The 13,521-nt window shown below is 43.6% G+C and overlaps 1 protein-coding gene across 1 annotated transcript; it reads right to left on the bottom strand.

The window, feature by feature from the left end:
• Positions 1 to 11,239: 11,239 nt before the first annotated feature.
• On the bottom strand, positions 11,240 to 13,231 carry LOC121020543 (N-acetyllactosaminide beta-1,6-N-acetylglucosaminyl-transferase-like). The gene is made up of 2 exons (XM_040460615.1): positions 11,685 to 13,231; positions 11,240 to 11,528 (listed from the first exon to the last, which is right to left on the bottom strand). Exons 1-2 carry the CDS (start codon positions 12,607 to 12,609, stop codon positions 11,458 to 11,460), a joined length of 996 nt encoding a protein of 331 aa, XP_040316549.1. The 5' UTR covers positions 12,610 to 13,231; the 3' UTR covers positions 11,240 to 11,457.
• Between the last annotated feature and the right edge of the window lie 290 nt (positions 13,232 to 13,521).

The raw sequence follows: 13,521 nt of genomic DNA on the forward strand, positions 1-13,521 counted from the left end.
ATGGAGCCAGCCAGGTCCCCCGCCATATTTATTTTTTAAAAGAGTCTTAGCCGATTGCTTAGAGGATTCAAGAGGCAGAAACCCTAACGCTCTGGCCATGCAATGTGTCCTTAACTCAGTGTTGGACAAATTCATCTCTTAATCCACACCATCTTCAAAATGAATTTAACCATCTTGGCTCTGGTACTTCCACGCCAGGTGTCCTTGGGCAAGTACTGCAAATTCTCCATACCTCTGTTTCTCCGTCTATAAAATAGGATTGCAATAATACCAAGATTCAAAGAAATAATGTCCAAAAGGGAGTTCATCCTCTCCGAAGAAGATACACCAAAGGCCACCAAGCACGTGTAAAGGCGTTCAACGTTGTTGTTCGTTTGAGTGGGACAAACCTACACCGCAGATATAATTTCACACCCTCTAGAATGGTGTAAATAAAAAAGACAGGCGGTAACAAGGGCTGGTGACGCTGTGGAGTAATTGGAACCCTCACCGACCGCCCTTGGGAACGTGAGAGGTTGCACCTGCTTTGGAAACCAGCTTGACAGCTCCTCAAAGTGCCAAACAGAGAGTTACCATATGGATCGGCAATCTCACTCTTGGAATCTACCCAGGAGAAAAGAAAGCACGTGTCTATACAAAGACTCGTTCGGGAATGTTCACAGTAGCATCATTCCTAGGGGCCAAAGGGTGGACACAACCCAAATGTTCTATCAACGGATGAATACACAGAATGTGTTATAACCATACTATGGAATAGTAGGTCGTCCATATAAAGGAGTAAAGTACTGATTCAAAATAGCACACAAAGTAGAAAGGGCCAGACATGACAAAACACATATCATTTGATTTATATTTAATGTCCAAAAAAGGCATATCCAGGCAGACAGAAAAGTGGGGTTTGGGTGTGGAAATAGAAAGTGGCTGTAAATGCACACGAGGTGACGAAAATGATTTAAATTAGGCTGGGGTCATGGTTGTACTTCTGTATAAATATCCTAAAACTCATTGAGTTGAAGACTTGAAATGGGGGGATTTGGTGCTTCGAGGTGTGTGAACTGGATGGCTGAATTGCATACCTCAATTTTGCGATATGTAAATACTGCCTCAAAGAAGCTGTGAATTTAGGGGAAGAGAAAAGGTTATCTGTCCAGTTCGTGACATTGTAAGGACTCATGGCTTCTGGAAAGGCTTTACAGCACCTAAACCCAGGGTTGACAAAGCAGCTGGCAATTTCCATCAGCCTCTTGTAGGCTGTCCAGACATGGACAGTAGGAAACTTCTGGATTTGCCTGAAAGCAACACCCTATTTATTTCATAGTGACAACATAAGGTGAATTAAATTCAATCTGACACCCAGCTTTGTGTGGGTTGAGGCTGGCAAAAAGGTAAAGCCCTCAGGACCCTCCAGGCCTGCATTCCATGAGGCCAGGCAGCTGCTAAAATGACAAAACCAAAGATAAGGGCTATCTATTTGGCAAAAACAGAGCAGCGGGGGCACAGAGGACAAAGGTGGATTCGGCCTGGGGCTGGGGCTTGTCAAAGGTTCACAGCGATGGTACAACTCAGCTCCACCCTTCAAAGAAAATCAGGATTTTTCCGGGCAAAGAAGGGCCCAGGGGAAGATCTGGCATAAAGGCCAAGGGGCCTGTTTGGGGCCTTACAATTACACAGAGAATTCAAGTTGTAGTCAAAAATCTTTAACTATATTTTCTGGATATTTTATTTATTTTTTATATAAAGTTTATTTTTAAGAGAGAGAGCACAGGAGGGGCAGAGAGAGAGGAGGAGAGAGGATCCCAGGTGGGCTCCACACTGACAGCACAGAGCACGATGCGGGGCTCGAACTCCCAAACCCGGAGATTACGGCCTGAGCCGAAGCCGGAAGCTTAACCGACTAAGCCACCCAGGCGCCCTTATTTTCTGGATATTTTAGAACAAAGCCTCTCAAGGCCAAAATGAGTCTGGCGAATTCCCTTCATTGTTGATTTCACTTTTCCAGACCCAAACTGAAAGGTACAACTTCCATCTCCAAAATGCATAAAGAGGGTAAATTATGCTGACCTTAGCAACCCGATGGCTAAGAGCTCCCACAGGCCAACTGCACTCCCAAGAGTGTTTTCCAGTGGATTCAGCATAGGCTTATCCTTTGGAAAAGGAGATGGGAAGTTGGGGGACAGGACCCCTGCCTTGTGGACTGCTTAAAAGCTGAACCGGAACTGAAAAGAAAATAAACTTTCTGCAAAGCTTAAGAATTGTTGTCATCTGATACCACATTATACCTTTTATGGCTACCATTAACAACTTAGGCAACAACAGATGTTGGCCTGGATGCGGAGAAAGAGGATCTCTTTTGCGTTGTTGGTGGTGATGCAAGCTGGGGCAGCCACTCTGGGAAACAGTGTGGAGGTTCCTCAAAAAACTAAAAATAGAACTACCCTACGACCCAGCAATTGCACTAGTAGGCATTTGTCCACGGGACACAGGTGTGCTGCTTCGAAGGGACACATGCACCCCCATGTTTATAGCAGCACTATCGACAATAGCCAAAGTATGGAAAGAGCCCAGATGTCCATCGGTGGATGAATGGATAAAGAAGATGTGGTACATATGTACAATGGAGTATTACTCGGCAAGCAAAAAGAATGAAATCTTCCCATTTGCAACTACGTGGATGGAACTGGAGGGTATTATGCTCAGTGAAATTAGTCAGAGAAAGACAAATATCCTACGGCTTCACTCATATGAGGACTTTAAGAGACTAAACAGATGAACATAAGGGAAGGGAAGCAAAAATAATATAAAAACAGGGAGGGGGACAAAACAGAAGAGACTCGTAAATATGGAGAACAAACAGAGGGTTACTGGCGGCGGGGGGTGGGGGGGAGTGGGAAAGGGGATGGGCTAAAGGGGACACTAGGGGGCCCTAAGGAGTCTACTCCTGAAATCATTGTTGCACTAGATGCTAACTAATTTGGATGTAAATTTAAAAAATAAAATTAAATTAAGAGACGGAAAAAAAATGTGAAAAAAAAAAAGGATTGTCCTCATCTGTAGAAACTCTTGTATTAGACAAGCTCAACAGGGCTCCTCTGTCCGACTCATCCGGTCCTCAGTCAACATTATACGGGAACTCCGCAGAATGATAAGGCTAGGCACATGTCTCAGTCCTGGTGCCAATCATTGAGTTCACGTTCTCGCTTCTGGGGCACGTGTGGTAGGTGGGAGCCTGAGATCCACGCATTTAGTTAAAATGCAGGGAGGAGACATTAGAATCCACCCAGGAGTAGAGTTGGTGGGGAGGGTGACTGCCTCTGTGGGGGAGGAAAGGAGAAGGGAAACTTCTCTGAGGAAGTGACATATCAGCTGAATCTTAAGAAGTGCCGAGCATGAACAGAGTGAAGAACATTCCAGAACAAGGGGATGGTACCCAGCAAGGGTGGAGAGACCATTTGTCTTTGGACCAATCTAGATGACAGAAGCCTGGCAGAGTGGGAGGCTTTCAACCAGTCACGGAACCCTCCTTCCTAATAAGAGGAAAGAGAAACCAACTTCTTAAGGCTCTACACATTAGACATGGCTAAGAAAAGCTACAGCTGGGGGAGCGGGAGGGTCACCTCGTGGGTCACAGACCCCATTTCTAGCAAAATATCCCTGCACCTTCCAAACCAAACGTTCATGGTTTTTGGGTGTTTTTTTTTTTTTTTTTTAATTTGTTTCTTTGTTTGTTGTCACACACAGACGTTTTGGAATAGTAACACTCAACCTTCAAAAAATCAATATCTAAGAAGTTAGTCTGTGTCCCCTCTTTTTGAACACCGAGTTCCTACAATGTGCCAGATCCTTCCAACAGGCTGACAAGGAGGCAAGATGTCTGCTTTAAATCCCACCAGCAAATAGCAGCCACCTCTGACTCCCCGGGGTAAACAGATCTTTAGATCATTTATTCAACGCACTTCACAGACCTCTTAAGTCTGGAATGCATTCTAATTGACCCCTGACTCCAGTTCCGTGAAGCCTGATGGCCCTTACTTTTTCTTTCTCTTCAATCTACTTTGATCTTCCTCGGTATAAAATTAAGATGAGTCGCCGAAGAAAGAGATGTAATTTCTGAACATTAAGTATTCATAATATTTTCATTACATTGATTACGTCCAAATATTAGTATCTCAATTTAATGAAGTTAGGGTCATGTCTCTGGTTCTTCCTCAGAAATCCCAGAAGATGGCATAATTAACAAAGCAAACTTGTTCATGTACATCATCATTATTAGGCCAACTATTTTTGAGAGTAATACTTGGGGCTATGTAAAATGCACATTAATCAACTAAACTACATCGTAGGGCAATTTCTGATTTGCAGAAATTATAATCTTTTTAAAAACTCAAAAAAAAAAAAAAAAGCCAGTCAGAATCTCCAGCGGTCCTTGGTTCCGTTGGGTCATCAGAAGCAAGTAAGCTTGTTATTCCATAACTTATAACATAGAAGACACTGTATTTCTAGGTGCTCTGTTCCTATCAGGGTGAAACTGGCAAGATGACACAGGTCTGAATTATCCTCTTGAGAGAAAAGAACCGGGAAAAAATAGCCTAACTTCATGAGGAAGGATAAATAGAAAATTCAGGAGAGAATATGAGCCACAGAACACCCCAAGAACAAATCCATTGATCGGGGAAGGAGGGCAGACAAAAATGCAGCACAGATGGGACCATTCACAGGTTACAAACTATTTCCCCCTGACGTGCTCCCATCTCTTCTGGAGAAAAAAACCCTAATACTAGCATTTCCTTGATTATCTACATAAAGGTGAAGTCTGTCACACCATTTATCCTCTTCTCAAGAGACCACATTTCCTTGAAAAGAACCGATTCCCCATTCACCGATTCCCTTTCCTGGAAGTTGACAAAAATTGGTATTTTCTAACAGATACATGAAGAGATTGTTCAAGCTACCTGTAAGGTTTACCTCCCCAAACTTTCCTCCCCCTGCAAGCCCACCCCTTACGCCCAGTGGATCTTGGAAGCTCCGTGAACATAATGCGTTTGAGGAACACGAATTCGGTCTGGGTCTACAAGATATCAGCCCAGTCACTGGGGCCACAGGCATGAGGTCCCAGGACCATTGTGACTCAGATCCGCTCTTCCCTGACTCAAGAGCTTGGCATCTCAACATCGCATTTCTATAAAGACTGGAACTAAAGAGATCAGTCAATCTCAGATAATGGTAGAGTCAAGCTAGTATGGAAGCTACAGCAACAGGCCTCCCCTACCAAGGGCATTGGGGTACATGGATGACACAGAAAACCATCAGCTCTGGTCCATAGGCTGGCTCCAGGGGGAGAGAAAAATGAGAAGCAGGAAGTCTGCCTTCCAGGTCCCTGATCTCCAGTTTTCTTCCTTTCTTGTTTCATCCCCCCAGGCACCTTGACTTTCCTTTCGGCCCCCCACCCCCCACCCCATCTCCAACAAAACCTGCTGTCAGGTTTCTTTTTTTCACTTATTCAGATTTTAATGTGAATTCCAAAGAAACTCCCCCGGAATCATATTACGAATGCTCCTTTGTAGCAAGTGAGGCAGAAATCATTGGTCAGTTTTTAAATCTTTAAATCCAAGGAACATTCGACCAGCGCAACACCCCCTAAAAGTCCCTAACCCAGGCAAAACCACGCAACCCAGGTGAGCAACTCAGAAGTAATTCAGAAGGAAAGTGGAGGTGTCTACAGATGGATCTTTTCCACAACTGGAAACCATGCCCAGCTATGTCAGAGGATTAAGAGGGTGCCATCTTGGTGCGGACTGGAATAAAGAGAAGAGGTGCGGGAGGAGAGAGTTTAGAGGGGGGCGGGAGATGGAGGTAGAGAGAGGAAGCAGGAAGGGCAGGAAGCCCTGACTTCACAACAGCTTGTGAAATTTATTAGGCAACTTCTTTATTTTTTTAAATTTCTATTTATTGGGGGTGGCGGGTGGGGAGCAATCACTTCAAGACCACACGCGAACCCCCTTTCTGTGCCCCTTTTGTCCTCCTGAGCACCTTCTCCTCTGGACTAGGCGCAAGTTCTTCCCTTCTGAGGCTTTCCAGAGGACCTGCAGCTCCTTAAGGAACTTACTATATGGACGGGGGTGGGGGGGCACGTCTCGTTTTGTGCTTTAAGCCACATGACCCGGCCACCCTGGTCACGCTGACTGCAGCAACTTGGGACCCAGATGAAGGTCAGTCATCTATAGAGAAGGCCGGGGCGCCCTACGAAGTGATGCGAAATGAGAACAGAGATGCTCACCCGTGCCGTTCCCACGTGACGCAAAGCGAGACTCTGGGTGTATCTGAAGGGGACACAGTGAGAAATTGGTATAAACAGAACGGCACAGACTCTGGAAGCAGAGTGGAAAGACGCAGAAAGTATAAGCCATGGGGCAGGGGGCACCAGAGACGAGTGGAAGCTCTGAGGCAGGGGTAGGAATTTCAGATAAGGAAAAAGAAGCAGGCGAAGCGAAGGAAGGGAACAGGGATGAAGATGCTGGGACACAAGCGTGGCTGACTTCTCAACGTTGCTGCGATGGCGTTGCTATCATCCGACCATTTTACCCAGAGTGGGGAGGGCGCCTGGTACATGTACAGCCGTTACCGTAGCTCCCAACCACGTGTCCAAATGATATTTGGGGTATACGGGGTTAAATAGAATATATTACTTAAATTAATGGCACCTGTTGATTTTTCTTGCTCTCTAATGTGGCTGCTGGAAAATCTAAAACTACATTTATGGGGGCACCTGGCTGGCTCAGTCAGTTAGGCGTCCGACTTCGGCTCAGGTCATGATCTCACGGTTTGTGGGTTCGAGCCACCCCTCCCGTCGGGCTCTGTGCTGACAGCTCGGAGCCTGGAGCCTGCTTCGGATTCTACGTCTCCCATCTCTTTCTGCCTCTCCCCCCCTCGCACGCTCTCTCTCTCTCTCTCTCTCTTAAAAATAAACATTAAAAAATAAAAATAAAATAAAATTACATTTATGGCTCACAGTATATTTCTACTGGGTGGCGTTGCTCTAGTTCCCCATGAGGCCATTTTGTCTGTGAGATTTCTTTCCCCTGACCTATGACTTCTTTGAGAAGCCTAATAAGCCCCCGATCGCTACAGTCAACTACAATAATCTTAAAATGTCCTAAACAACCAACCACCAATTCGTATGTCAACTAGAAGTGCCCTCAAAATAGAACGGACTCAGATTTCCACACAGCAAGAGCAGTAGTTAAACAAGACAGCCACTTAAGTTTTCGGTTCCCTTCCCTCCTCATGACCAAGCACTATACTCAGGCCCGCCCCAGGGAAGGGACACTGGCTTCCAGAAAGGATCCGACCATACACATAAGACAGAAACGACTTCAAGGGCTCACTCCTCTACATTTTTGAAAAGCATGGAGCAGCACATTTGTTTTCCATTGTTTCACTGATCTGTAACTGCTAACCAGAGGTGTAAAAGTCCATTTCCAACAGATAAATCAGGTTGAGAAGCTGGGGTGTCTGATTAGAATCCTCCTTTAGAATCGCAGACCCTCAGAGTGGAAAAGACAAGGCCATCTTGTCTAATACTTGATAAATGAGGCGCCTTTACGGCATTTCTCCTTCTCTGTGTCTCCATGTCCCTTGGGCTTGTGCACCACTGAGGAAACTACCCATTCTAATCCCAGACCGATGGGTTTTTATATCTCCCACCACTAACCCTGGATTCTTCTCCCAAATGCACAAATCTTTTCATTATGTGAAGGTAGCGATTCTTCTTCAAATCTTTTTCAGATCGAATATGCTTTTTGTTTGTCTTGGTCCTCTGTAGAGAAAAAATGGGGTTTGGCCTCTTTCCAAAGCTATCTTTGGAAGCTGCTTTGTCAATGCCTCCCTTAAAGCATGGTGGTTATACCTGAACAGTCTGCATCATACTTGATCCTAGCAACATGTAAGAGAGAAGTGGGGCTTTTACCTCCTTCATTCTGGACACTGAATTCCACATAGACAACTATATGGTCATGACTCCCCCACCAAACTTTCTTGAGTCCTGATTTCTTTTATCTCTACAACGTCACGTCTTCCAGCTTCTGGAAAACCACATTTTAAAAAGCATTCTATGCGATATCACCTCACACCTGCTAGAATGGCTGTTTATCAAAGGACAAGAAATACCAAGTCTTGACGAGGATGTGGAGAAAAGGGAACCTTCTTGTACTGTCGGTAAGACTGTAAGTTGGTGCAGCCGCCAGGGAAAACAATATGGAGGTTCCTCCAAAAATTAAAAATAAAACTATCCTATGATCCAGCAATTCACTTCTAGATATTTATCTGAAAAAAACAAAAACACTAGATGAAAAAGATATGGCAGTCCATGTTCATTGCAGCATTATTTACGATAGCCAAGACATGGAAACAACCTAAGTATCCGTAAGTGGGTGCATGGATAAATACATAAATGTCGTCGAGGTCCATCCATGTTGTCACGAATGGCAAGATTTCATTCTTTTCTATTTTTTTATGGCTGAGTAACATTTATATAGAAAAAATATATATATTTAAATATATATTTAATATATATAAAATATATTTATATATAATATATAGATTATATTTATATATTAATATATTTAAATATACATTATATTTTATGTAAATATATAAATAATATATAAATAATATAGTTATTACTTATGTATATTTATATATTATATAAAAATATAAATAACATATTTTTAAATATATATTTAAATTTTTATATATATTAATTTTTTTTATATATAAAGGTTACTCAGCCATAAAAAAAATAGAAAAGAAAGAAATCTTGCCATTCGTGACAACATGGATGGACCTTGAAGACATTATGCTAAATGAAATAAGTCAGACAAAGAAAGACAAATACCATATAATCTTATTTATATGTGGAATCTGGGAAAAACAACACCACCCCCACCAACAAAACAGTCACAGATACAGAGACCAGATTTATGGTTTCCAGAGATGGGGTGGGGGGTGGGTAGGCAAAATGGGTAAAGGTGGTCAAAAGTTGCAAACTTCCAGTTTTAAAATAAATAAGTTTGGAGCGTGTTCAGCACGGTGACTGTCGTTAATGACAGCATTTTGTATTGTGGGGGCCAAGGACAGTCCACTTCAAAATGTGCCATTTTGGCATTTTGATTATTTTGAATAAAAGTTACTTAAGAAAGAGTCAGTGCAAAAACAACATCCTGACCCTCGCCTCTCCCCTTTGTGTCCAGAAAGCAGGAAGTAAATCTCCCATGTGAAAGCTACTTTCCCTGTATCAGGAGATGAAGACACATCCTTATCAACAGAGGTAGGAAATTCAGAGCTGAGAAGAATATATAAACAAACCTTGGTACTTCTATTAATTCACTACCTCAGCCCAAATCCTGTTTAGAATTTCTTACTGATTGAAGCTCCCCAAAATAAGTTTTCTTTGTCCTGTCAATTCCTCACAGATTTATTGTCTCTTTGTCTAAAATGTATAAAAGCTGGATGCCCTCGTCATTTCTCTGGGTCTCACTTTCATTACTGGGTTTCTTCATGCCGTAATTAAATTTTGGGGTTTTTTTTCCCCCTTCCCGTTAATTCCTCTCGTGTCAAATGAATTTTTAGACCAGCCAGAAGAACTCTGAAGAGAAGAGGTAAATTTTTTCCTCTCCGACAATATATTTGAAAATTGCTATTCCGAAAGCTCTTAAAAGTTCTCATCACACATACAAACAAGTTCTCATCACGGGAAAAATAAAATTTATAGTGGTAACCATTTTGCAATATCTACAAACAGTAAGCCATTGGGGAGCCTGGGTGGCGCAGTCGGTTAAGCGTCCGACTTCAGCCAGGTCATGATCTCACGGTCCGTGAGTTCGAGCCCCGCGTCAGGCTCTGGGCTGATGGCTCGGAGCCTGGAGCCTGTTTCCGATTCTGTGTCTCCCTCTCTCTCTGCCCCTCCCCCATTCATGCTCTGTCTCTCTCTGTCCCAAAAATAAATAAACATTGAAAAAAAAAATTAAAAAAAAAAACAAAACAGTAAGCCATGCTTTACAGCCGAAACTAATAGGTTATATATCAATTATACCTCAATTAAAAATAAATCTTAGGGGCACCTGGGTGGCTCAGTTGGTTAAGTGTCTGACTTCGGCTCAGGTCGTGATCTCACGGTTCGTGAGTTCAAACCCCACATCAGGCTCTGTGCCGACAGCTCAGAGCCTGGAGCCTGCTTCGGATTCTGTGTCTCCTTCTCTCTCTGCCCCTCCCCCACTCACACTCTGTCTCTGTCTCTCAAAACTAAATAAACATTGAAAAAAATTTTTCTTTTAAATAAAAATTTTAAAAAATCTTAAAAATAAATAAAGAGGTGGTTTTCAAGTGGTTGGGGAGAAAAAACAGGTTTCTAGGTCTATGAAGTTTTGTATAACAACATCTACAACAGGCACCTGGTTCGAAGCCCTGGGCGTCTCTGAGAAGTACCTGGACACGGAATGAATGAACACGTAAGGCGAGGTCCACCCAGGTGGTCAGGCCCTTTGGGAAATGGTACTTGGCCTCAATGAAGCAACAAGCTCAAGAAACCGTGAATCTGATCATCATATTGATTCCAGTTGCTTTTCCCTTGGCTGTGAATCTGAATTCTTATTTTGATTTGAACTAGCAGGACTGAATCAGTTCAGTGTAAACAACTTAAGATCATTCAACTCATTTAGAACGCGGACCAAAGGGAAGGTACCGTTAATTTAGTAACCACTGAGAGCTAACTGAGATCAAGTTAAAGGAATACCAGGCTTACGAGACCTGGTTTATACAATTGGCAGGATCGCGTGCTAGCTGGGTACCTTGAGCACATTCATGCAATCACATTCCTTTAAGGCCCTCTAAATGTCTGGTTTGATTCCAGGAAAGAACTTGCAAATAAAAAATTTTGAAGTCGTCCCCTGCTCCCATGTTGAAAGGATGGGGATTTGCAACAGGAGCAAAAGTATTATTAAAATGTCCGAGGGCGCCTGGGTGGCTCAGTTGGTTAGGCGACCGACTTCGGCTCAGGTCACGATCTCATAGTTTGTGAGTTCCAGCCCCGCGTCGGGCTCTGTGCTGACAGCTCGGAGCCTGGAGCCTGCTTCAGATTCTGTGTCTCTCCCTCTCTCTGTCCCCTCCCCTGCTCACACTCTGTGTCTCTCTGTCAATAATAAATACACGTTAAAAATTAAAAAAAAAAAATTTGTCCGAACTGCCATTCAAATTTACTTTATGAGCTTTATTCCCGAAATAACATCACCCTTAAAGGAGAATTGGGTTTGATCTTTTATAGGCACAGCCAGCTTTCCCCTCAACCCTTTGCCCTGTCTCGAGACTTGCCGCACACATTTGAAGTGAGTCTACGGATCCAAAAAGGCAGCGTGGCATAGCAGCAAAATCAAGTCAGACGGTTGAGCTCTAGCTCTGCCCTGCTCATCACAATGTCTCAGTTTCCTCATCTATGCCATGGACATGAGTCGGATCATGAGTTACATCTGGGAGCAGAACTGCTGGAAAGATTTTTTGATTAACATTTAAAACGGTAACGGTCTTCCTCATTCAACTTTTTTTTTTTTTTTTTTACTATTTTTGAGAGCGGTTTATTCAGTACCGATCGTGCAACGTTTACTCACAAGAACAAAAGTTAAGAGACACACACGTACCTGGGATCCTATTGAGCGTCACCCAGAAATGTTCATCGGGGCTATAGGTGTCCTTGGACCAGGAAAGCAAGTCGAGTGCGTGCTGATCTTGGAGGACAAAGTTGGCGAATTCCCTCGTGAGGGCCACATAGGCAGTGCCGAAGTAAATGGTCATGTTGTGAGGAGGTGGAGGTTTTAATTTTGTCGTTTTAATCACGTAGGAGTTTTTTTGGTGTAATAGCTCTTGGTGGACGTATTTAGTCCGTCCGATAGCATGACTGGGGGGCAGCACCCCCGGGGTAATGTTTTTCCCTTTAAATCCTTTCAGATACCGAACTATCTCCTTGTTGGTTTTCAGGGGGAAATCTTGCCCACACATGTTGATGGCGTACCTCCATGGGACCTCGGAGGCCGCGAGATCTTTGATGCAGTTCAGGTCGGCCTGGAGCCTGGAAATCCCCCCATAGACCACTGGCTCCATTCTAGAAGCCAGAAAAGCATTTGGGAAGCAGTTTAGTAATTGCTTCACCGCATTTTTAAATGTATCCGTCGCCTTTTCATCCACATGAACACAGTAGACATTTTGGGGCATATAAATCGCCCTAAAGAGTCTCTCAAAAGTGCCAAAGTCTTTGTGGATGGTCACTGTGTAAGCCAAAGGGAACCTCGCTTCTTCCTTAGAGAGCGTTTCTGTTATATAGTGACTTTGAGCCATGTAGTCATAGCAGGTAGATTCACGGAGGGTAGTTTTCAGGGCATTCTCTGTTGGGTAAAAAACCTTCCCCTTAAAAATCTGCTGACAGACTTCTGCTAACAGCGAGGCATTGGACAGAGATGCCCTCAGAAAACGCTTATCCTCCCTTAACTCGTTCTTATAAACAAATACAAAGATCAGGGCCATGATAAGAGACACACTAAAAAGACAATGCTTCCAAGAGACCATCATTCAAAGCCAGAAAGTGAGTAAACGCCTCTTGAGATCGGATCAGAGTGTAGATATATTTAACTTACATTGCCTCCGGAATCCATAAATCATCCTCTGGGGACTCGCAATTCTGATCGACTGCTCTGGGCCCTTCCAGGCGACGGTTTTGTCCTTTTTCTTTCCTCCTTTCCAGCTCATTCGCGGCTGTGTTTCATTTCAACCTCTCTATGACACATTTCTGAAGTAGCTCCTGGGGACATCTGCTCTGCTCTCTCTCCGGTGAACCTGCCACCTGTTACCACACAAAAACCAGCCGCCTCGGGAAGATTCTGATTCTGATGTGTCCCCCTGTCCCCACATTAAAATCACCTAAGGGTGAGGTCACCATTCCGCAAGTGATCCCTCTAAGATTTCTACCGTAGCTTCTTCTCCCGGCCAAAGGTTGCCCACTATGTCAGCTCCCCAACTTCCTGTTAATCATTGCGTTCAACTGACTGACTTTGTTTGCTTAAACAGCACTGCCAAGTTAAAAGCTTCAGCTCTAAGCATGTGAACACTGCCTGGAGAGACACTCTGTCAATAAATATTTAGTGCTTAAAAATTAATTGCTTAACCCTGTCTTTTTCCACACACACACCCTCCTCCCTATATTGGCCGGCTGTGCTATTTTAGCAAGGCATATGACTGGCTGCTGAGCCAAATTCTTTCCAGGGCTTAATTTTCTCTGCGGCGAGGTGAGGTCCTTTAAAAGGTACATTAGCAAACTTACATCACCGCCTAACTTACTACACAAAGCGACTGGGGGACTTGGTGAATAAACGTTAATTAAAAAAAAAAAAAAAGCCACCCCCAAAAGGAACAGTTGTGGTTACCCAGAAATTGTGTAAAGGCTAAAACTGAAGTTAGTGAAATGTCAGGTTGATTTCACACCCG

This window comes from Herpailurus yagouaroundi, unplaced genomic scaffold (genome assembly GCF_014898765.1).
Source record: "Herpailurus yagouaroundi ecotype Mexico unplaced genomic scaffold, PumYag 250, whole genome shotgun sequence".
Taxonomy (NCBI): domain Eukaryota; kingdom Metazoa; phylum Chordata; class Mammalia; order Carnivora; family Felidae; genus Herpailurus; species Herpailurus yagouaroundi.

Bases quoted from the DNA above. Each gene is read 5' to 3' on its own strand.
- LOC121020543 (XM_040460615.1), bottom strand. From the start codon at position 12,609: ATGATGGTCTCTTGGAAGCATTGTCTTTTTAGTGTGTCTCTTATCATG. The intron at 11,529-11,684 runs GTACGTGTGTGT...TCTTTCCAGCAG, and splicing joins GACGCTCAATAGGATCCCAG to TTCTGCTCCCAGATGTAACT.